General features: G+C 40.7%; 1 protein-coding gene across 1 annotated transcript in view; it reads right to left on the bottom strand.

The window, feature by feature from the left end:
• Positions 1 to 26440, bottom strand: part of TMEFF2 (transmembrane protein with EGF like and two follistatin like domains 2) — a 718820-nt gene that overhangs the window by 651939 nt on the left and 40441 nt on the right. Inside the window, exon 4 of the mRNA XM_029606083.1 lies at positions 16561 to 16587. Coding sequence (XP_029461943.1) covers positions 16561 to 16587 — 27 coding nt within the window. The remainder of the gene's footprint in view (positions 1 to 16560; positions 16588 to 26440) is intronic.

Here is a 26440-nt window from a genome sequence, read left to right as displayed (position 1 = left end):
TTCAGGTACATCAGATGATTTTAATGATAGGTTACAAATTTTTACTAATAGTTCTGAAATTTCATTTTTAGTTCTTTCAGAACCCTGAGATGTATACCATCCAGTCCAGGTGATTTACTACTCTTCAGCTTGTCAATCAGGCCTACCATATCTTTCAGGTTCATCGTGATTTGGTTCAGTTGATCAGAATTATCATCCATGAAAACCTTCTCCAGAACAGGTATCTCTCCAACATCCTCTTCAGCAAACACTGAAGCAAATAAATTGTTTTATCTTTCCAAAATGGCATTATCTTTTCTAAGTGCCCCTTTAACCCTTGATCATCCAACAGGCCAACCAACTCCCTTGCAGGCTTTCTGCTTCAGATATATTTTTAAAAGTTTTTATTGCGAGTTTTTGCCTCTATGGCCAACTCTTTTCAAGTTTTCTCTTAGCCTGTCTTATCAATGTCTTACATTTAACTTGTCAATGCTTATGCTTTATCCTATTTTCTTCTGAAGGATCCTTCTTCCACTTTTTGAATGAAGATCTTTTGGCTAAAATAGCCTCTTTCACCTCACCTTTTAACCATGCTGGTAATTGTTTTGCCTTCCTTCAACCTTTCTTAATGCATGGCATACATCTGGTCTGTGCTTCTAGGATCACATTTTTTAACAATGTCCACACCTGTTGCACACTTTTTATCTTTGTAGCTGCATCATTCAGTTTTTTTCTAATTATTTTTCTCATTTTATCAAAGTTTTCCTTTTGAAAGTTTAGCTCTAGAGCCGTGGATATACATACTATCCCCCTTCCAGTCATTCATTCAAATTTGATCATATTATGATCACTATTGCCAAGTGGCCTCATCATCGTTACCTCTCACACCAAATCCTGTGCTCCACTGAGAATTGAATCTAAAATATTCCCTCTCTTGTCGGTTCCTGAACTAATTGCTCCATAAAACTGTCTTTTATTCCATCCAGGAACTTTATCTCTCTAGCATTCCCTGATGTTTTACTTACCCAGTCAATATTAGGCTAATTGAAATCCCCCATTATTACTGCACTACCAGTTTGGTTAGCTTCTCTAATTTATCTTAGCATTTCACTGTCCGTCTCACTATTTTGGCCAGGTGGATGGTAGTATATTCCTATCACTATTCTCTTCCCTGACACAAAAGGGATTTCTACCCATACAGATTTGATTGAACATTTAGTTTTATGCAGAATCTTTATCCTGTTGGACTCTATGCCATCCCGGACATAAAGCACCAGCCCGCCACCAAGATGCTGCTCTCTGTCATTGCGATATAATTTGTACCCCAGTTGCCCAGGTAGAGTGTCCATCAAGCTAGGTGGAGAGAACGTAGCCCAAATCTCTTGGAGTGAGTTTCCTCACTCCGATGGCCAGCAAATCTTCACTAGAGACCACTGTTCTTTCCGTAGGTCTCATGTGGAATGCAAAAGTGGCCCCCAACCCCCGACGCTCATACCTAATCCCCACCCCGAGTTAGTAGGTGGCCCTCCCATAGGGGTTAAAATACCTGTCTAGGGCATAGGCACTATAGGAAGGCTCGCTCTCTCTCTCTCTCTCTCTCTCTCTCTCTCTCAAACGGGCGGTCCGGGACTATCGTGGACCGCGATAATCCTTTACTGGCCTGTAGCGGAGTCCGTACCGCAATTTTGAGGGTTGTAGATAGCAGCCGTGCTAACACTGCGGCTGTTTCGCCGCACACGATAAACTGGTTCCCGCTTTGCATATGCTCCGCCCCAACTCCGCCCCCTGAATACCAAATTACTAATTTGCATTCACAAATCGCGTTAACAGCTGTTAACGCGATTTGCGAATTTATCGCACGCGGTAAACTGCTTTGAAAATGAGGCCCTTAATTGGTTAGGGGTAGTACAGAATAATACAGAATAGAGCAACAATAAAGTAGAAATACAAATGCGCAGACAAAAACTAAACTGGAAACCATAAGAAGCCAGAATCCCTATGCAGTGCAATAATGGAAAAACAGAACCATCACCATTCCTCAAATATCAAACAATAAAATCAAGAAATAAAGGGGTAGATTTTAAAAAGCATTTACTCGAGCAAAACTGGTTTTTGCTCGAGTAAATACACTTTACTCAAGTAAGTGGGCTTTTCAAAATTGCTACAATATATGCCATTGAATTGTCCATAGGATTTACTCAAGTAAGTGCACTTTACTCGAGTAAATAGCTTTTGAAAATTGCTACGATAGTATGTCACATTTACATGCGTAACTCCTTTGAAAATGACCCCCTAAATAAATACATAATTATAATACTAAAAACATACTGATAATATATTTTTAAAGCTGATGAATAAAAGATCAAATAATTAAAAACTCATATATAAGCTTTTTAAATGTCCCAAACACTAATAAAATATTTCAAAACAGCAGACACAGAAAATAACATCTGAAATATAAATCTAAAAATAATTTTAAAAATTCACCCTCTCCATACCTGGGAACTTGATTTCCAGTCACCCTGGGATTGTCTTGACGTAGAGGGAGTGGGATGTACAAACTTTCTCCTCTCTTTCTTATATATACACACTTACACAAACTCATATACATGTACCCTCCCTCTCAGACAAACCTTCACGCATCTCCAGCTCTTCTTTGGTTGGGATCTACAGCAGCCCCAGGCCCTCAGCTTCATTTCTATTGCTGATAGGTTGGAATCCACCTGCACCCCTCACACACTCCCATCCCAGGCAGACTTCCATGCACACACACAAACACACACACACACCCATCACAAGCAATCTCCCATTCACACATGCACTCATTCTAGGCAGTCTCCCATTCACACAAACACATACAGACCATGCAGTCAGGGTCCATGGGTCATTCCTCCTCTGCTGCTGCTGTCAGCCTGTTCCTTTGTGGAGAAAAGCCATTCTGAAGCTCCTCTTCCCATGCTAGCACCGCGGTAATTCAACACTCACAGTGCCAGCACTTCCTGTATTCTCATCTTGTAATACAGGAAGTTTGAGGACCACGAGTCTTCAATACCGTGAGGCCAACACCAGCAGAGGACCTGAAGGACGTGCTTCCTCTGCTCCTGCTTCTGCTGCTGGTAGGATTGGGTTCACCTGCAACAACATGGATCTCCATCTTCTGCTGCCGGTGGGATCAGATCCACCAGTGGCACCATGGGTACAGGCTTCCACTTCTTCTGCTGCTGGTGGGACCAGGTCCACCGGCAGCAACATGGGCCTCCTCTTCTTCTGCCGCTGATGGGATCGGGTCCACCGGTGGCAGCATGGGCCTTTCCCTGCTCCCGAGGCCACCCTACTGGTTGTGCCACCCTGTGCAATTGCACAGTTTGCATATCTATTGGCTCAGAGCCTGAAGCCGTGTGACATTATCTGCCAGTGTCCAGGGATTCCCACTGTGGAGCCTACAACATGCCTAGGGGGAAGCCCCTGAAGAAAGATGGCAGCAGCATCCTCACCCCAAGGAAGGTGCAGGCATCATCATCATCATCAGGTGAGCTGGCAAATGTAACTGCAGTGTGGCAGTGGAGGAAGCCAGGTGATATAGGGTGCTTCATATTATAAATATGTTAGCTATTGGTTCAATATTGTGATTACGAGAAACCACATTTACTTATGCACTAAACGTGTTCTTTTATTTGTTATCAATGATAAAAATACTAAAGGATAATTTTCCAACCTATTCACATTACTGGATTTGCACGTGCAAGTGATATTGCAGAGATTATCCTAATATTTTATAAACTATGCAGCGGGCTGCTGCACAGTTTTATAAAATATCACTTAGTTCAGCTCTGAAAGAATACATTTATGTATCAGTATGTGCAAATATTTTCAATGCATTGAAAGAGCATATTTTCTCTACCTATTTTATAAACAAACACTCATATTTTACAAATGAAAAAAACCCCTACATTTTTCGTAAAACCCTGATTTATTCACATAGGCAGATATATTTTAAAATACGCATGCATACATGAAATCACCAGTTTGCTGATATTTCTGCCAGTTCACCCAGTCCATCTCCAGTTCTCCGGGACCTTCCTAGTACTTCACGCTGAACTCCCTGCAGTTTACATAGACCTCTCACCCCAAAATAGCAGACAACAGATGAGTCTGATATCAATTGCACTAGATAATTAGCAGGTGTAAAATTGCATGAATTATTTGCCTAATGGATTTGCATAAATGTCTTCTAAAATAGCAACTTCCGCATGTACATCTTGGACTTGCATCTAAATGCCCATCAACTGCCTCCTTTTTTTGCATGTAAATGTATACACAAAACCAAAAATATGCATGCACTTTCAATGTTTATAAAATAGCACATACATGAACATACAGGCTACTTATGTATATGCTACTTTTCCACAAAAAAACCTTTGAAAATGTCATTCGTGTATAGGGCTCAGAGTATAAGAATGATCCTAGGAACAGTTACATTTCTAGCAAATAGAAATGAAGCTCAGATGCCAAATCAATGTGCTTTGTCTTTTCACCTCCAGGGAGTTTTCTTCTATTTGATCTAAGATATCATCTTTGAGATTAATAAATGCAATTCCAATTTTAATTATTAACAGATATTGTAAAATAAGGTATATTTATTTATTTATCTATCTATGTATGCATTTATCTATGCATCCATTTATTTATTTATTTGTATGCAGCATTGTATTTATTTTCAAGTTTGTAAACTACTTCTCCCAATAAGGCTACAAAGTGCTATACAAGCAAAACATAAAATCAAGATAAGACAGACATCAATTAATTAGACAAAATGCATAATTACATCAACTAAAAGCTTCAGAGAAGTTTTACATAATTTCTGATAATCAGAGTAATCATCTTCTAATCTGATAGATCTGTTGATCTAACAGTTTCAACTCTCTCTGTTGAGCTTCCAGAACTAGTTTTTACTGGTGCTATGGTGCTAAGAGCTTTTATTGACAACTAGATGGGGAGAAATTCCCATTAAAAAAAAAAATCCTCTCCTGTTTAGTCCATCTAAACTCACCATTGCAGCAACAATCCTTGGGTAGGTGTCACAGGCCATGATTCCCTCTGGAATCCAGTATGTATGATACCTGAGTCTCGTCACTAGGCATCACCTTTGACAGTGGTTGTGAATACAGCCTGTATGTTATCTTCAGTTTAAGCTATCCAAATAAGGAAAAGTAGGCTCAAGAACAGAACTTAAATATCCTGCATGGCAGCATACAGCACTACCATTGAGCCAACAGGGCAGTTCCCAGGTATGAGAAATTGAACAGAATTGCTTTTTTCAAGTTAATTGCTCCAGAACATTTGCATTCTCTTTTCTTTAGACATTTATCTGTAATTAGGTCTATAACAGTTTTATTCTGAATCGCTTAGACCATCTGTTTTCTGGCCTAAGGTTTAAGTCTGGGCACTCTTAGGCCTCATAGTTATTACAGTCAAATAAAGGGACACAAAACTAAACATCTGCTGACCAGTCACAGTTACAGTAATGAATTTAAAGATGTAAGCTAAACCAACATCAAGAAATTGTTTTCTAACTTACAACTTGTTAATGACCACTACAACATAGTGCCTGAAAAGCAGAATATAAATCAAATTTTAGATACATATACATATGCCCAGAAAGTTACACTAGCTCCTGAGCAAGTGCAATTTTCTGTGTGTACATTTATTTACATGCTTTCCAAAATCAAGAGTGTGCATGCAAATGCTTCCTTGCCCCGACTCTGCCTCTTACTACTGCGGATACAAGTATGCACAAAATGGGGTTTTACATATACTTTCATACATACAACCCCGTTAATTGATTTTCAAAATGCTACTTATAAATGTAAAATAGGATCTTATGCCATAAGTCATTTTTAAAATCAAGCCCATAATGTAATCTCATAAATCATTAGAAAAATGGAACAACTAATTGCCATGTGCATATACCTTCATTTGAAGTATGCAAAGTTGGATGGGGTTCATCAAGTCATGAATGAGTAAAAATAACAAGAGTCAACAACTATTTGTCTTCTTGATGTGGCAATCCTATTGAATCTCCACTTGTAGATACCCTTACTAAGACTTGTAGGGAGTGTAGGAGTTGGAGCAAATCACTTGCTAAAGTGCCTGCTGTGTGGTGGCTGCAATGGAATAAATTGCATATAGAGTTATGAATGGAAACAGAATATTTGAGATTTTGAAAGAAATTAAAATCTATTTGCTCAAGGTTACATTTTTTTTATAGCTGTAATGTCTTTGAGTGTGCTGAAAATTATTTTATATTTTATGTTTTAAAAGTATGATTTAATTGTTTTTGTTATGTGGTGTTTTTAAATTATGCATGTATCATGTTATCCTCACTGAACAATTTTGGGATTTGATGCCTATAAAATATTTCAAATAAATAAATAAATAAATAAATAAATAAATATGTAGCTGTGTGCTATGTGCTGGAAGAGTGATAGATCTGCATGACATAAAGTTTAGTTTAGGAATGAGAAGGAGCTATTTTGTCTTGGTATTTCCTAACCCTGATATACTTGGCCTTATATTGCTGGCCACGCCAATTAGGAAGGAGGCATATACATCTCCAGTCCACACAAATTTTCAGGGGTCTTATTAATATGATTTATTGTATTCCAATAAATTCTACCCATTGGTGAATATTTGGATTATTGCTCTAATTTAATAAAATTATATGATCTACCTCTAGATGTCATAACATAATCACTTATAATAACATCATATAAATATATCATAACTAAGCATGTGCAGAATCAAAATATTTGTTTTGGTTCATTCATTTATTTAGTAGGTCATAGTCATTTGTTAGGTTCATTTCAAACAAAAAAAAATATGTCTTTGTTCTATTCATTCATTTCTTTGTCATTATATTTAAAGATGAAAATAAGGCAGGTGATTACAGACTTCCAAACTGGGATTTTCTAATAATTTATATTGAAACTGGTGGGAAGACAACATTAAAAGGATGAAGGCCTGCCAATGCATCAAAACTATGTCAACAAAGCATGAAGAGCCCAAGGACCTTCAATGGGGGAAAATGTTACCAGCAGTGGCAGATGTTCTCCACTGTTAGAGGAGCAAAACCATAACAAGAGTGGTCAAATCACCTCAAGGCTGCAAAAGTGGGGCAAAGGAAACCAACAACAGTGACATGAACCCCCACCCCAAGGCTGTACAAGACAGTCAAAGTGGCACCAAGTGTGGTATGAATAGCTCAAAGTACCATGCAGGTTGAACAAAGCACCAAAATGGGCAGTGATAGAGGGCCAAGGCAAGTGAAATAGTGGTTTCAGGACATCACAGCATCATTAGAGGACCAAAGCAGCCACTCAAAGTGCTTAGAACATCCCAGGCTCCAAATGAGGATCAGAGGGCATCAACCAAATTTGTAGAAAGCTCTAGGTAGGGAAAAGCCAGAAAAATGCGTGGAGGAGGCCTGTTATTACTTTTGAATAACTGTCTCTTCTGCCTTCAAGTTAGTCGTCACTAGAGAATAAGATGCTACTGACTAGAGGCACTACTTATTCTTTAGCCACTAGCTGTTTAATATCCTGTGATTCAGGGAATCTAGGACAATGTTTTTTCTGAATCAGTTTTTGCAAACAATACCTCCATTAGCTCAAAAGTAGTAATCTTGATGGAGCACAGTCCTAGTTTTGGGAGCTGCACTTCTGTAGCCTTCACCTTTTGCTAAAGTATAATGCATCAAAGGCTAAATACCAGATGAGATCAATCATTGTGAGAACCATAAGAGAACAGGAATTGAATAAAATTCCAAGAAGGCATGAAATCATTAAAGATAACTGAGTGGGTAAGGCCTATGTAAGGTATCAGTTGGACAGGGCAAGATCAAGGGTTTTCAAGTACCATAGAGGAAGGGGATTTAGAAAGCACCAATAAGACAGATGGAGCAGTGGCAGAATCAGTCTAAGGTATAAAGTCTGGCTTAAATAAGCAGTGATAACAGTGGCAATGGTGATTAAAAAAAATGGTAGGAGAAGAGTGATGCAGCAAGAAGAGTAGCCCCCCCCTGCCCCCCCCCCCCAGGTGTAACTCAAGGCTGAGGGGAGAGGAAGAAAAATGGCACCAAAAGCCACAGGTACCAGGAGGGTAAAAGTGGTACCTGGAGTACATTAAAGTACCCAAGGATTGGTTCAGCAAGCAGGCAAAACAATGGATGACCAGAGCAAGACCAACTGTTGGCAAGTTCTACAGGGGTAGGGAATTTGGAAAGCACCAAAAAGCCAGCCAGAGCAGCAGAAGAATCTAAGGTGCGAAGTCTGGCTTTGAGCTCTGGGTGTAGCAGTGGTACTGACAATTATTAAAAGCTGAAAAGATAGGTACAGAGCAACGCAGCAAGAAGAGTAGATAAAAAAACACCCAAGGTGTGCCTCAGAGGATGATGTTGCAGGAAGAATGATATCAAAAGCCTGCAGAATATTGCAGCAAGTGTGCAAAGCAATGGATAGTCAGAGCAAGACCAAGAATTGGGAAATACCATAGGGGAAGGGGAGTTGAAAAGAACATTGAAGACATCCAGAGTGGGGGATGCCTGTTTCAGTTGGCAAAATGTGGTTGATCCTACGAGTAGCATATGCTTCTGTCAAACTGAAAAGATCAAACCATGCATGTGCTATGTATACATGATAGTGTAGTGAAACTGTGAGTGGCTTATTAAATCAGCATTGGTCCCATATTTCACTTGTATGGGTATTGTAAGCTAATTAGTGCTGAAGAGCTGACCATCAAGACAGTACAGGGAATTACAAATAGCACAATGATGTCAAAACCACCAAGGTATACAGTACAAAGAATCACAAATTTGACAAATTTGACAAAGGCATCAAAATCCCCAAGGCAAACTATTTACAAAATCACAAAAACAAACAGTATAGAAAGTCAACCCCCCCCCCCCCCCCCCAGGTATACAATGCATGGAATTGCAAATAGCATAAAGATGTCAAAACCCCAAAGGTGTACAGTGCAGGGAATCACAAACAGCATAAAGGCATCAAAACCTCAAGGTAACCAGTGCATGGAATTACAAACAACATAAAGGCATAACCTCTTCACTCCCCCCCCCCCCCCAAGTGCAGGGAAAAACAAGCAGCACAAACGTGTCTAAACCCCTAATGCATGGAGTGCAGTCAATCACAACAGAACAAAGGTGTCTGAACCCTCATGGTGTAGCATGCAGTCCCTCACAAACAGCCAACAGTGTCTAAACCCCTAAGGCTTATAGTGCCGGTTATTGCAAACAGTATAAAAGCATTAAAAAACCCCAAAGCACAGAATGCAGTAAATCACAAATAGCAGAAAGGCCTAGACAGACCTCAAGAGCAAGACAAAAATCAAGTAAAGAGGTAAAATGGGAAGAGAAACATATATTTTTTCTTTTTTTTCCAATTTTTTATTTATGTAATTTTATATTAAAGAATCCACGTATATTTCTTATAATGAAAACAGAAAATGACAATAGGACAAAAGAAAACCAGGATAAAAATAAATATTAAGAAACTAAACAAAACCATGTCAATTTCAACCCCAGTCCACAATATGAGGATCCAGACACAATTCAAGGACAAAAAAAGGAGAGGAAAAAAAAAAGGAAAATGTAGCTCTGACAGGGGCTCAATTATTACCGAACTCTCTTCTGCCAGTAATATATCAGATTAAGTAACTAGAAGGGGTGATGAATTGTCTCCCACTGGCATCTTATCACTTAGGAAATGAGATAATTGTGCAGGTTGGAAAAAAACATAGGAAACTTCTCTATACTTAATACAGCATTTACAGAGATATTTCAGGAGAAATAAAGCTCCCAATTGAAGGACTCTAAGTCTCATAAATAAGAATTGCTGTCTCTTTTTCTACATTTGTCTGGCCAAATCAAGGAAAACTTTAACCTTACAATTAAGGAAGTTCTCAGACCAGTGTCTAAAGAATTGACAGAGTTGCCAATCTCTGTCCAGTTCCAAATCAAAGTGTTGCAGGAATAACCTACTCACTATCAGACATTTTGAGTACTGTAGAAATATTGTCCAACTCCACTGAAGATACAGCAGGGGGGTCTAACAAGAGTACCAACTTCCCTTTTAAATGGAGGAATATAGTAAGCTTTAGAGATAGAAAGGTGAGCTTGTTCAGGAACTTTTAATACTTCTTGAAAATATCTTTTGACCATATCCTTATGTGGTATTAAAGGAATCTTGGGAACATTTATAAATATCAGATTCTTTCCTCTTATAGTGCTTTCAAGATTCTCCATTTTGTAAAAAAGTGCTTGATTTTCTTTAATAATAGACTGCTGCAAAATGTTTGTAGACTCAACATCTTCTATAACAGAGCCTAACTGAGAACCAGTATTGGCTTTGAAAAATTCCAAAACGTGAACCCGAGCTTCCATATCAGAGCATTTAGTTACCAGAGGATTAAGTTGAGCTGTTAGAGACATTCCCAAGCCTTCAATAGCCTCCCAAATTGACTCCAGTGGAAACTGTGTTGGTCTGGGGACAAAACACCCCAGTATAAACAGCAAAAAAGCAGGGTGGAAGAACTAGACTGAAATCCAAAACAAAATAACACAGAGGCATCAAAACTCCCATACTGGTACATCATAGGCAAGGCAGGTAAGCAAGCTCCCTAAGGAGTTATGTCTTGAACATGGCAGGTAGGCAGAGTGGCAGCAATATCTTCATGGTGCTTTCAGTCATCTTACTACCCACATGGAAATTCGGAAAGCCCAGTAAATCTGATTGATTTTCAAAAATACTAGCTTTTCCATCAACTCTATTCCCAGCCTTGAATGATGAGGGCTTTCACCTATGGATCACAAATTGTGATAAGCATGTATTTACTGTTTTCTGGCAGAAATTTCAGTCTCACTTGGACCTACTGATGGAAGGAGTCCAAAAATTGTACACCTGCACTTCCATTCCCTGATGCTCTTATAAAAACTCAAATTTTTTTTCACCAGAATATTTACTACAGGTATGACCCAAACGAGGGTGGTGCTTCTGAAACTCATATCCTCTATGGCATCCTTAAAGGGTTTCAGGATTTCTATCAGCTGCCTCATCAATAATCAAACATGATGCCCCTGGGGAGTTCCATACCTATCTCTGTTTACAGAGACAGATCCTGAAGGGGTGTCTGCTGCTCCACTGACTGCTGCAGCAGCATATAGATAGAGTTCCACAAGATGCCAGCTTCTTGAATCAGATGCTTATGAGGAATCCTGAATTCTTCCTGCTTCTCACAGAGAACTTGCCTACTCTTCATGCTTTGATGGAAATACCCCACTATTTTCCTCCACTCTTCAATCGGGTTCTTCAGGAATAGATCCCCATGGTCCTTGGGCCCTAATCCCAAGGCATCCTTCTCTGCCAGGTGCAGCAAATGTGCAAAGCAATAGATACTCTAAAAATGCCTATCTTCCACTGCCCTTGTCATATTTGCATCACTGACTGTCATAAAGAAATCTGCCTGAAGACGTCTGCCTCTCTAGTCTAGCTGCCAGCCCTCCAGCATCTTTCTTATGGCTGATAGGATGAGGTTTTGGAGCAATCCATCATCTGGGTGAGTAGCACAGCCCACCTGCACACTAAGTCTTGGTACCCACTAGAGATGCTACTTGCTCCTGCCTTGGCCAAGTCCCATCAATGTGCCATCAGGGAGAGGTAAGCATACATATCATTCTTGCTGGCCCAGATATCACTGGTGAAATGCATACTACTCTCCTGTGTCATAACCAGTAGTGCCTGGAGGATGCTACTGTGGCAGTTTGTACAGGTTGGAGATAACCTGCCTATTAAATGTAGTCCTGGAGGATCCTTTTTAACTGGGGGCTAATACATGAAGTAGATGCTTAAAGCCAATGTTCTCTACTCCTTGAGGGGCTGATCATTTCCCTGCTGCTCCTCACTATCACTTTGGATATCGCATGCCTCTTGAGCCTGGACAGTGCTATGGAATACTACCCCATTTCCTCTGTGGTAGGTTCCCACTGGTTGCATGGCAGGGCACTGCTTCCCTGCTACCAGACTACTTGAAGGAGATATGGGATCAACTTGGGGAAAAGTCTGCCCATTTTCAACTCCTTTCATTTGGCTTTTACTTTGACAGGGAGAAGAGTACCACAGCCTATTATAGCCATCATCCCCTAATGCCAATGCTAGCAGGTGCTGCTTCAGCAGGTAATGCTACATACCAGTGTTTTTCAGATTCCCATCCTCCTTCCCTCAGCTGATATGCTTACTGCAGTGAATACACTGAGCAAAATATGGGTCCTTCTTCACTTTAGAGTGTCTCTCGATCAGGCAAGTTTTTCACAATCTCTTCTCTGCATATTTGGGGCTGTTGCAGACACTAGAGTTGAGCTTGAGTGTGGATCCTGAGGAAAAATGCCATGGGTATCACTCACGCTTTGTTAGGATTTCACCTGCTATGCAGCCTTATACTATCTTCATGACATCTCCCCACCAGCAGAGGCCCTCAGTGTGCCTCATCCCTAGTCTTGTCAAGTTCTTCCTCACTGCCCTTGTGACACCCAAGTCCCAGCCCTATGTAAACCCATCTTGCCATAGTAGCCCTGTCTTTTCATGGTGTCACTCCTGGCTCAGAGACATGACCCTTGTTCTTGCCTTACCTTGCCTTGCCCTACCTTGCGTTGCTTCCTATCTTGAGGCATCTGGCCTATTTTCTCTTGTATCCTGCCTTGGGACCTTCGGGCCTATTCTGCCTGATCCAAGCCTTGCTGCCTTCAGGCTTCTATGTTCTTTGTTCAGTGTTTCCCTTGTCTGCCTTGTCTAAATCTTGAGCTAGTCTTTCTTGTTTGTCTTAATCTGTCTGTTCTAGTCTCCAGCCCTGCCTGTACCAGAGTTCTATTTTTCCCTTGTCACAACCAGGTCCTGCTTAGTATCCAGCCTTGCTTTGTCCTGCCAGCCAAGTCTGCCTAGTCCAGCCTGCCAAACTTTTTCGGTCTTGTCCAGCCTGCCAAGCTTGTCTAGCCTTGCCTGCCTTGTAGAAGTCTTGTCTCCAGCCTGCTTTGTCCAAGCATTGTCTGTGTGGACTCACCACTATAATGTATTGCCACTGCAGAAACCTATTAGCCCCCAGAACCCAAGGGCTCAAACTATGGGAGAGGGGATGGCTAGGTAGAAGACCAGCCCTTGTTTTGCTCCGAGTTCTGCCTTACTGGCCTGTGCTACTCCCCAGGTGGGTTTCCTGCACACCAGGACCTATAACATACTTTCTACCTGTGCTGCCTGCTCTTTCAGGGGGTTGCTCTCATCATTGTCAATACCATTATCTATATCCCCTATTACCATATTGGAGATTAAGACTCTACTGACTATACTTCTCAAATTTTCTTCAGCTGCTAGCTCTTAAATTTCTGATTCAAGAAATCTGAGACAAGATTCTTCCTCCAAATCAGTTATTGAAAGTACTGCCTCCATTGCCTTAGAAGCAGTAACCAATGTAGAGAAGCATGCAGCTGGTTTTGCTGTTGCACTTCTGCTGCCCCAGTCCATGCCTCTGCCTAGCTACTGTCAGCTTTGGATGTCTCTCCCACTTTTCCCTCAAGAAAGAGAGGAACAGGTGCAGTGGCATATGCTATCCAAATTTCAATTGCTTCTGCTTAGAGCTGCCTTCCTCTTCTGCCATTCTGAACTTTAAATAGTCTCTCTTCAATTTAGAGCCACAACTGCCTTCATTTGCTGTTACTAGACTGTGCTGGCTCTGCAACAATTCCTCTGCCCATGACAAAGCTTCCAATCCTGACGTTCCCTCCTCTCCTTTTTCCTGACATGATCAAATTTGTTGACGTGCACTACCTACTGGGGGTGTGGATATTACAAAGGAATTTATTTTTGATACTATAACTGTACTCCCACTCACAGAGTGGAAAATTGTTTGTCACATTTACACATATACAGTGTATGTGCCAGTAGTGTGCTATTATGCTGACTGACTCGTTTTTCAAGCCTCACACAAAAAAACATTAGGAAAAGCAAAAAGACTGGCAACCTAGTAAGACTCTGCTCTTCATTCTTTCAGTGCGCTCACCTCACTGGTGTCCAGAGACAAAAAAATCCCTAGCATTGCTACAATTTGCATACTCTCTCCTACCCTGACCCTACACCAGTGAAAATAAAAATAAAATGTTGCAACAGTGCCATTGTCTTTGTCTTTCTGGCACAGAGTGAGACCATTATAACACAGAGAACATCAGAAGCAGCCCTTTACCAATACCAAATTCAAAAGTTTCTAGGTTTTATTTCAAACTCTGAGAAACCATCCCCAAACACTTCCTTTCCAATTCCTAGAGAGGAAATACAGAGCTTCTTACATGTACTCATAGTTTACAGTGGGAGTAAGTCAGCATCACTTGATTCAAATAGCAGCTTTAGGTAAGATTCTGCACTATGATTTGTCCTCTCTGTGGTTTCTTTGCCAACTTGTCCTGCCTCGGCTCTGATAAGACTGTGAGGTCATAGGGCAAGAATTAGTTGCTATAGTTACCCAGTTCTGTTTATTTATTCACAGCACACTCATATTCTTCAACTGGGGATAAACTTGAATGGGAAGCATAAATGAATGAGACCAAATATTTTGTCTCATTCTTGGAAACTCTCCATTCATTTTGGGGTCCATGAATGAAATGAAAATAGATTAATTTATTGTGGTTTACCCATTCATTTCAAACAAATGCATATCTCTAATCACTACTTGTCTTTAATAATAGTATAAGAACATCACATTGCTAACATAGCAATATGAGAAATCTATAGCTCTGCATCTAGCATGTAGTATTAGAAAACTTTTGCTCTGTTTGTTTAACCCGTATTTTTTCTTAAAAGAAGAAACACAGAAGATGTTGGCAGTAAAGAACTACTTGGTTCATCCAGTCTATTTGTTACTTATTGCTATGCTGTTATAGATCTTATTTTATCTATGGTCTTTTCCTTCTCTATGCCACTTTGGGTCTATCTCATGTATGTTTGAATTCTTTTATTATTTTGGCTCCTATAACTTTGCTGGAAGTCTGTTTCAGGTGTCCACCATGCTTTCAATTAAAAAAAAACATTTTATCACATTCCTTTTGGGTTTCCCTGCCTTCAACTTCATATGATGATCCCTTGTTCTTGAACTCTTCATTCTATTGAAAATATTATTTTCTATTACTTTATTAAAGTCTGCTAGATATTTAAATATATCATCTCATCTTTTCCTTCTTTCCTTTAAAGAATAATTCTTTAACTCCTTCTGCCTCTCTATTTTAAATTATTATACAGAATGTGCATCATTTGGGAGTCCCTCCTTTGAACTGCTTCTACTTTGTCAATGTCCTTTAGTAGATGTGGTCTTTAAAGCTGAATACAGTACTCAAAGCAGAGTCTTGCCAGATATATGCAGAGATATATTATTACTCCCTTTGAATACCTATCTTTTTGTACCCAAGTTAATATTAGCTTTCCTAGCAGCTTTGTCACACTGACTGACCACTCTGAAGTCATCAGCAATGATGATTCCCAGATCTCTTTCTTGTTCGGTGATTGCTAGTTCCTTATCTCAAAAATAATTTTCTAGTTGGCCGACTTTTGACCATTTGTTTCCACTTTTTATTTTTCACCTTATCTAACCCTTTAGGTATTTATACACTATTACAAATGTTCATGTAATCTATTAGCAAGCGCCACTTCTCTTCAAACCCTTCCCCAAAATGGTGAAAACCACCAGGCAAGTTTAATTTTATTAATTTTAGAATTTAGATAGCACTCTTCTACAGGGCACTGTAGAAGAAATTACATACCAGTGTAAACTTGTCCCAGAGAACTTACAGTAAATCTAAGTAGCTACCTGTGACTTGCCCAAGGTCACAAGGAGTGCCAGTGGGAGAAGTAGGATTTTAACATTGGCTTCCTGTGGCTCAACCCAATCCTTTAGCCTCTAGGTTACTCCATCTAAAAAAGGTATGAACCTTGGTTCTTCTTCCTTATATTTCCTGTTCATTGAATAGTCACTTAGACATACGTTACAGTTTTTTATTAATCAAGTCTCGCTTCATTCTTCCCCATATCTTTATTGTCAGGGTAAATCTTTCTAAGATTTCAAAATAATGCATGTGTCTTTCATCCTCTGATAAAGAGTTTCCATACAGCACTGGTGAACCCATGTTTTCCAAACACCATCAAGAACTCCATCAGTGCACAGAGAAAATATGTGTTCAAAGAACGAGTGAACGAGCCACAGCAGATAGAGGTAGAGTTCCTCCTAAAGCTTATGAATAATACATAACATCCTGTTAAAAGCAGTAGTGCCTGCTGAATCTCTCTGGCAAAAAAAAAAAAAGCATGTAATTATGATGCTCTCTATCTTGGCTAAGCTGTATTATGTTACCTCCTCATAAAGTCTTGATGAGCAATCCTGTGTGTTTATTTCGAAAAGGCAAACACATCCCACTTACAAAACAAATTGATCACAAAGCATAATGGCATGTGGAGGGATTCAATATTAAAAGCAAATTCCTACCTCCACCTCCAGATCCTGATCCTGTATCTGCAATAAAAAGAAAATGCAATTTACGTTGAGATACTGAAGCATTTACTGCAAAAGGGTGAAGCAGCACAGTTCTATCCTCACATCTAAATCTTGTACCTTATATCATTTGCTGTCATTCCTAGAGAAAATTGCATGGATCTAATCTTGAACAGGTTTCATAAAACTGTGAGAATGTTCTTTATTTTTTTTCTTCTAAAGCTTTCACTCAGATTTGGGTGTGACTGTAATAATCTGAGAGGAAACACAGTACAACATCCCCTGAAATCATTTCTTTTTCAGTGCTTAAATGTTCTTGCTTTTTTCAGGAGTTTTGTTTTGAACACAAAGGGCCTGATGTAGCCAGTGCTTTTTCAATAGCTCAGAATGGGAAAAATCCTTTTGACAATAAAGCTTTACCTGATCTACAGAATCCAATATAACCAATGTTAATATGAATAACCAATGGAGCTTTTAAGATGAGAAATAGTTAATTTTCTATCATTTTTATTAATATTCACATATTTAGTGTAAGTCATAATTAGCTTTGTTCAATATGCCTTGTATCATACCTAAGAGGCAAAATACTTTTAAGAAATAGATGGTTCTTCTAGTAAATATATATCTATCATCAGCCATCTGAAATTCATAAGCATGACATATCAAATTTTTGGCCTTATTTATTAACTAGCAGATTTTAAAAGCGCTACCTTCGCCAAAGCAGGGAGATATACGTGTGAATTGGCCGGTGTGCGCCACATGGATTTTAAAAACCGTGCAAGTACACGCATATCTCCTGGTATACGCACAAATTAAAAAGTTCAAAAAAGGGGCGGGGCGTGAATGGTGTCTGTGCAGAGCATGGGCGGGCAGAGTCTGTTACATGAAGTGTGCACATAAGTAATTACACGCACAAGCACGCTCTGGGGTCCCCTATCATGTAAATTTACTTATTTTATGAATGGCGTGTCAGTAACAAAATAAAAGCTAGGCTGGTCTAGGCTAATAGGGTAAAAGGGAGGCAAGTTAGCCAGGGGGTTTAGGAAGTCTTCTCCTTTACTGGGGCGAACTGGGAATGAACTGGGGAAACAGGTAATTGCGCCAGTGTGCAAATCTACTAAAATCCCTCCCCACTTACGCTCGAGAAGCGGCATTTGTGCGCACATGCGCGTGTCAATATAAATTTGTGCGCACATGTGTGTGTGTATAGCTGATTTTATAACAGGTGCAAGTATATGCGCATATACGCATGTATGTTATAAAATCGGCCCTTCCATGTGCATGAGGTGCCATATGCGCACACATGTGTGTATACACACGGGTCTTAAAATTCACCTCTAAGCTTTTTTCCACATATATACAAAATGGGAAAAAAAGCCTTAGTAAATCAGCTCCTTTGCTCTTGAGTGCCTGTGCCAGGGTTTGCTTCTGATGAAAGAATGTTCTGGAACTCCAAGCTATCTACAGGAGCACATGATTTCTGATCATTACTTTCTAAAAGCTTCTGCGTGTGTACAGAACCCAGAAATATCAGTCAGCACTCTCCATAGAACAGGATATCATCTCTAATTCTTAAACATGTGTCTTCTAGTTTCTCAAAGGACCAAGGCTTTCCAGGTACTTTATTTCAAAATTCAGTATTGGATATTTTAAATTCCATCACACTTCAAATTAAAGCTGAGTTACATTCTTTAAAAAAAAATCTCTTAATTTCTTAAAAGAAATCATACACTTGTATTTGAAGATAAATCTGGTAAAAGTAAATGTTCCTCACAGATACAACAGCTCATGGAACTGATGCCAGAAAAAGATGTATTTTTTTTAGATGAAAAGGTCTTATCTGTTGGACCGACTTCAGTGTAAAATAACATGTTCTGTAGAAAAAAGATTGTTTAAGCAAACAGGGAAATGTTTAAGGGAAATGATTAAGTCTTTGTATTTTTTTCCTGAATAAATTACATCAATTTCAATTACTTTTCTGCTTAAAACTACCAATAATGTTTATGATGGTAAAACCATGGCAATTATCTTAAATTCACGGCAGAATTACCTTTTAATCCTTCAGGAGGCTGAGTCATTGAATTGTGCGTGTGCTTGTGGATGCATAAACAAGTGGACAGTTCACTAAGGGGTGAATTTTAAAAAGCATTGCTTGCGTTGAAAGGTCCTCATATGCAAGTATCTGGGCTGAGCATGAGCAGCTCATGTTTTAAAATGGCCCAATTACATTTGTATATGTGTGTGCGCGTGCAAGCCAACGAGTGGAAAAAAGGGGCGTGGCAGGGACGTTCAGGGGGAAAGGCCAACATTTACACGCATAAATATGGATTTTAAATCCCACACCCACAGTGCACATTGGGCTGTTACATTGTTAACGTACTTCTTCTCTTGATGAGGTGTTAATCTGAGGAAAACTCATGTTAGGCTTAATGTGCTTGGGGAAGGAATCTGGGTAAACTGGGGGGGGGGGGGGGGGGGAGGGGAGTGCAGACTGAAGATTCAGAGGGGTCTGGATGACCTAAAGACAGAGACATACCTAGAGTATTTGGCACCTGAGGTGGATACTTCTTTGGCACACACCCTTCCAATATATAATTTAAAAATTTCCTAAACATTGATAAAATATTTTGAAGCAGCAGACACATCAAATAACACCCAGTAATTAAAACTAATTAGGATATTAAAAAATTCCCTCTCTCCATATCTGTCATCTACAATTGTTATAGACTGGGAGCACACACACCACACACACACACACACACACACACTTTCTCTGTACCTCTCTCTCTCACACACACACATCCTCTGGTTCTCTCTCACACACAGACATGCTTCTTCCATCTCTTTCTCTCTTTCACGCACACACACGCTTCTTCTGTGTCTTTCTCACACACTAAAACATACACACACATACACACACACACACACAAACACACACACGCTTCCTTTATCTCACTCTCTCCCTCTCACATGCACACATGCAGATAAAAACTGAACTGAGAACCACAAGCCAGATCATGGTTGCAGTGCAATGATGGAAATGCAGAAAATCACTATTCCTCAAAACAATACAATCAAGAAATATAAATCAATCAGAGTAGTAAAACCATACTAAAAAAATATACATTTCAAAACAGCTGATGAATAGAATAATATTCAATAGTTAGAAGCTCCTGTACAAATTTTTAAACATTTTCTATACATTGATAAAATACTTAAAAAATGCAGACACATCAAATACAACCAGTAATTAAAACTAATAAGGATTTTAAAAATCCATACATGTCACCCTAAGATTGTTGTGAACTGGGGGTATATACACACACACACAAACAAAATATGCTCTCTCTGTCTCACACACATACACACTTGGTGAGAGACAGACGGAGCCTGAGTATGTGTGTGTATGTGAAAGAGACAGACACACGTTTCCTCAGTCTCTCTCTCACACATACACGTTTCCTCTGTATCTCTCACACACGATACTTGTCTCATCCATGCACACACACACACATGCTTCCTCTCTCTCACTCCCACCCCTACACACAGGCACCCTCTCATACATGCATATAGGAACTCTCTCATACACATGCACCCACAGGCACACACATACTCTTCTATACACTCACTGTCTCATACACACAGAGGCATCCTCTCATATACACACACATCTATATACCCACACACTCTCTCTCACATACACGCACACACACACACACACATCCATACACACCCCCACACACCCTCATACACACCCCCACACCTCAATATACACCCCCACACCCATACACACATAACCCACCATACACTGGCACTTACTCTCACAGGGTAAATCCAATGGATTTACGCACGTAGAGGGGGTTACCTGCGCCGGGCCTATTTTATAAAGGCCCAGTGACGCGCGTAAAGCCCCGGGACGTGTCTAAGTCCCGGGGTTTTACAGAAGGGGTGGTCTGGGGGCAGGGCATGGGTGGGGTGGTGCAGAGCGTGGCCAGAGGCCTCCGGCACAGCGGCCATTTGACACTGTGTTGGAGGATCGCATGCCAGCAGGCTGCCGGTGTGCACAACTTGCGCCTGCCCAGAGGCAGGCGCAAAAGGTAAGACAGAGGTCGGGAAGGGGGGGGGTTAGAATAAGGCTGGGGGGGAAAGGTGGATGGCCGCGGACGTCGCCATGCACAAGATGCACTAGTGTGCACCCCCTTGTGTGCGCTGAGCCCCGATTTTATAACATGCGTGCGCCTGCGTGCGCATGTTATAAAATCGAGCGTAGGTTTGAAAATGTACCCCTAACTGTATTTTAAATTATATGCACACACTTGAATGTACGATTTACTATTCCTGCTTATGTGGGTACACGTGTCCTCATTTTAAAGTTACCATCCCTAGGTTTAAATTGGTTGAAAATCCTCACTAAGGGTCTGATTTTAAAAAGCAATTTACATACTTAAAATTGTGTTTTATGCATATAAATGTACTTTACCCGAATGAGTGAACTTTTGAAAATTGCTACAATAAATGTCATTGAATCGGGCATAGGATTTACTTGCATAAGTGCACTTTACTCAAGAGAATGGCTTTTGAAAATTGCTATGATAATATATTTACACACGTAACTCTTTTGAAAATGACCTCCTAAATAACGAAGTCTGTGTGGTATTAAAAAGACAAACTTCAGATAGGCAAACAGGAGATAATGAGCTCATCAACTCCTTTTCCCCATCCACTAACTTTTGTAAGAGGATTTAAAATCTTCTGTGGCCAATTTACCAGTTACTTGCCCCTTTGACACCATCAGTTGCATTCCTTAATAACCAGCCCCTCTCCCCTCCTTCATCTCCATCTGATTACAACCCCCTTTTTCCATGAAAGTAATAGTTCCCCTCCCCCCTCCCACAGGAACCACTGATTACAATCCTATCCCCCTATCAGCAGAAAGAAGTTTGCTTTTCTCTTCCTCACTCCAGTGACAAGATTATGCTAAGAGGTGGCACTATGAGCACTTGGAGCAATACCTACCACCATCATCTGGAACTTGTTGCTGGAGTAGGGATGTAAAGCGTTTCCAGGTGGAGGGGTTCTGGATGAGGTGGGTTCAGGGGGTTATGATTAGGAGTCTAAGGAGCAATGGGGTTGGTTTTTTTTTTTGGGGGGGGGGGGGGCACTACTTTAACTGGTAAAGGGGGATGACAGAAAGCAAATCAGGAGGGATCTCACTTTTTGTTTCTACGCTAACCATGATTAGCATGGGGATCAGAGATTTCTACTGTAACAGGTACCAACCTATTATCAGGGAAATCTTAACATGATGTCCATTTGCATACCTTAATCTTAGTGAATACTAGAGATGTGAATCGGTTCCGGAATCGTTTCTGGTATCGTGTTCGTAGAACCGTGGGAAATCTTCGTTTCCTGTGGTTCTGACCGCTTTTTTTTTCGGCTGTCCCGAGCCAAAAAAAACAACCCACCCCGACCCTTTAAATCTAATTATTTAGAATCCTCCACCCTCCTGACCCCCCAAAAAAACTTTTTCTAAAGTACCTGGTGGTCCAGTGGGAGTCCCAGGAGCGTTCTCCCGCTCTCGGGCTGTCGGCTGCCAGTAAACAAAATGGCGCCGATGGCCCTTTGCCCTTACCATGTGACAGGGGCTATGGGTGCCATTGGCCGATGGTAAAAATTGGCGTGGGCCATCCATTGCTCCTACCATGTGATAGGGGCCGGCCAATGGCACCGATAGCCCCTGTCACATGGTAAGGGCAAAGGGCCGTCGGCGCCATTTTGATTAGTGGCAGCCGACGGCCCAAGAGCGGGAGATCACTCCCAGGACCTGCTGGACCACCAGGTACTTAAGAAAGTTTTTTGGGGGGTCGGGAGGGTGGGGGATTCTAAATAATTGGATTTAAAGGTTCAGGGTGGGTTTGTGGTTTTTTTTCTATGTGCCCTTTCCTCCCCCCCCCGAAAACGATAAGAAAACCATACAAAAATTTTGTGGGGTTTTCCTATCTCTTTCAGGGACCCCCTGATACTTGACGGATTAGAAAATATCATACGATATTTTCATCCGTCAGAAAAACGATACACATCCCTATTGAATACCGCAGTATGAAAGGTTATCTATAGTACCATTAAAACCCAATATAGTGTTAGTAAATCGTCTGTTTGAAACTAGCTACTCAAATAGATTGTTAATTTTACAGGCTGTGGGAGGACACATACTATTTTCCTAAGAAAGTAATCCAATTTCCCATTACATTGACATGCATTATATTCAGGAAATGTGCATAATGTGTTCTGTATACTTGGTTGAAAATTAAAGAGTTCTATGACTGCTTAAAACATTTAAAACTGAATTTTCATAGGTGGAAAGGGTGGTGGGGGCTGCTGCATCCAGGCAACCATCGAAAACTATGGAGCCAGTGGGGGCTGTTGTTGGTAGGGGATCATCACTAGCAGCATCTCCCTCCACACTGTAGTCTGGGTGTTTATTGCCTCACAAATGCCCCATATCTTCTCAAGTCCCACATCCCGGAGGCCCTGGATTTTCTCTCTCACGGCATCCTGGAGGCCATGCATCTCTATATGGAGTCCTGTTATCTCCTGCACCACTCTGCCATTGATGTTCATGAGTTGCCACTCAGCAGGAGTGACCTGCCCCTTCTCTTCTGGAGCAGAGACAAGCCACACTGCCCTCTTGCTGGTCACCTGCAAGCTGACCTCGACCAAGTGACTGTGAAAGAATAGTGGCCCGCTGAGTCTCCTCCTCCTCTTCCTTGGGTTGTCACTGCTCCTTTGTAGCTCCATCTTCCACCTATGTCATCCATGAGTGCTGCCTTCCCCTTCAGTGGCCACTTGGCCTCGGCCCATTTCATTCCTCAACATGCTGCTCCCCTACAACATTGAAAATAGCATATACTTTAAAAATACATGCACAGTAGGTATTTCTTATCACACTCAGTTGACCTTCCTTTATTCATAAAAGAACTGCTCCATGAACCCTCAGTGCTATACCACTAAATATATAGACAGCATTGTTGAGGTACAGATATATACCCTGGAAACACTTGTCAAGCACCAGCATATTATGCCAGAAGGAGAGGACACAATAATAGTGTGGCTCCTGCAAATATTTGCTTACTGGCTCTAGCTCTACAGAACTGGAGAATAAGCTAGCAGCCTACTTGTTTTTTACTGGGCGTGGGAGGACCTAGGGGAAAGTGGTACCACTCTCACAGACTTTCCCAGAGTTGTGGGTCTGGAGGTGATAGGAAATTGGGCCCCAATAGCATCTATAGGCTGTGGCTACATGATACATGATACATTTCAAAGCCTCACCAAAACTAGACGCATGACTCCTCCAGAGGCACTGAAAGAGAATCAGGATGCTTCTCCCATACCACAGATGTCATTGTTTTATTTTAGAATTTGACAAAGGAGCTGGAAAAGCCTCAGTGTTTACAAGTGCATAAAGGCTAATACAATACTCAGGTTTTTACCCTATCCAGAAACCCCAGTAAATCAGGAGACTTAGGGTGCTAGTTGGCCCTCCCAGTGTGCCCAAGTGCCCAGGTCCTTCATTAGATGAGGACCACAGACTTTGTGAAAATCTCCATGATGGACATATCAAGAACTTACCTCCAGTCCTATTGTATCTGGCTTTCAGCTGGTCAGGCCACCTTCTCTTCTTCCGGTGCAGCTCCCGGGCCTTCTTCTTCAGCTCCCCAATCTATAGAGAGAAATAAGATTAAAAAGTTGAGTGTGTACTGTAGCAGTGTTCTGACCTGCATACTGGTATGTATCTATGTAGTCTACTGACATCTCAAGTGTATAGCAAACCTCTTTGCATCCCTTAATGCACTTAGAAGTGGTATGGCACCATCAGACTCAAAAATACCCTAGAAATGGGACACTCAATGAACCACCATGATACCCCTTTTCATGAGGGAGCAAGCTGGACAGTCCTACCTGTGGGAATATCTTTTTCCATAGAGCATATTGCTTTGGGGTGTAATAGGAACCATGCAAAAGGGCCAAATATCTCCCTTTGGAAAGGATGCCATAGGTTTTCTCTATTATTGGGGCCAGCATAAAATCTATGACATTTTCAATAGGATGATCTAGCTCATAATTACACCTTTACTAAATTTGGTGGCTATTAGTTTAAGTTGTCCATTGTCATCCTTGCTACAATTTAATTCTTGCCTTCTTTTACATTGTCAACACATATATATAGATCATGCTATTAATTGAATGCATATATGTTACTGTATCCATACATCCCTATTGCCCTATTTGTAGGCCACATTGAGTCCTCCCTAGTGATCCCCAATGCACACCCTAACCTGGACCCACCCCACACCCTTAGAGCCCCACAGTGCCTCCCTATGCACACTCTAAATTGCTTCCACTCCACCCCGACTCCAACAACCCTAGAACCCCCCCTTAGTAAACCACCATGCCCAGCCTAACCTGTCTATATCACCTCTACTCACATTCTACTTACCCCACATGGGTTGGAAGTTTTGTGCACTGGCCTCCTTGTTGTGATGCAGGTTGCAGTTCACCCCAGGGATGAGGAAAAGATTCCACTCATGCTCACCCACACGGGACACAAGGCAGGTGGCGATTCTAGTGGTGAAGTTTGGTTGTCTTGCATAGCTGAAAAAACACCCCCCTGAAGAACTGGATGTTGCATGTTGTAGAGGTGGGCATGTGGATGTGCATAAACAAAAAACATATAGAAATGTGTGCAAATATCCACATGCAACATTAATGTTAAAGTTGCATATATTTTAGATTGTGTATATGTATTTGTGTAAAAAATATAAAACACATGCTCATTAGTACCTGAGATCATTTGCACATGCATATGGGCTAGTGCGCAATTATTTTAAAGTCCCTGTTGTAAAAAAATACACTTTTGAGACCAATGAAAATTATCAAGTGAATTTTCAAACAAATTAAACATGTAAATGTAACATACTATCAGGCTGGATGCCACCGAGTATGCAAACCATGCAATTAAAATTGTATATTTTTACAATCCAGTTCAGTTTTTGTCTGCGCATTTGTATTTCTACTTTATGGTTGTTCTATTCTGTATTTGGGAAGGGTCTGTTAATGTCCTGCTTGTGTGACTAAGGTGAGGCATCCTCCTAATAGGAAATGTATTAATGTTTTAGGTCTTTCGGAGAATCAGATCCACACCCAACACACATCACAATAGGCCTAATGCCATGTGGATTCCAAGTGTCTTTTTTGCAGGGATTTCTGGTTGGCATCACAGTAGTGCATGTAAATATAATGTAAATGATAATTTTTAGAGATGTGCATGCCAGCATTTGTTTTTGCCGGCATGGTTCGGAAGACCCAATAAACGATTGTTTTTTTCCCCGAAATTTCAGAAAAAAAACATTTTTCGGGTTAGTGCGCACTAATGGGAGTCAGTGCACTCTAACTCCCGCTAGTGCGCGCTAACTCCCATTAGTGTGCACTAATACTAAAATGATAGTGCACACTAATGGGAGTTAATGCATACTAATGGGAGTTAGTGCGCACTAACTCCCATTAGTGCTCACTAACCCAAAAATCAGGGGTCCCCGAAAAAAAGAAGGCCCGAACTGCGGGAAAACAAAATTTCCTGTGGCAGGCCAAAAACGAAGCACGAAACGAAAATTATACCCGATGCACATCTCTAATATTTTTACTTCAGAATACTGTACTTTGATATTTTTCATGTAAGATATAAATGCATAACTGTGTGTGTGGAATATGGTGGGGGGCATTGTGCAAGGTTATAATGTTTGTCTAATCCTTGCATGCTTTGGGTTTGGTAGGGGAGGGGGGATGGTGTCAGTTTTTAAAGTTTGTATCACTGAAG

Source organism: Rhinatrema bivittatum, chromosome 6 (genome assembly GCF_901001135.1).
Source record: "Rhinatrema bivittatum chromosome 6, aRhiBiv1.1, whole genome shotgun sequence".
NCBI classification, from domain to species: domain Eukaryota; kingdom Metazoa; phylum Chordata; class Amphibia; order Gymnophiona; family Rhinatrematidae; genus Rhinatrema; species Rhinatrema bivittatum.
The sequence above is the reverse complement of the archived record's forward strand: the minus strand, read 5'-3'. Positions and strand labels throughout refer to the sequence as shown.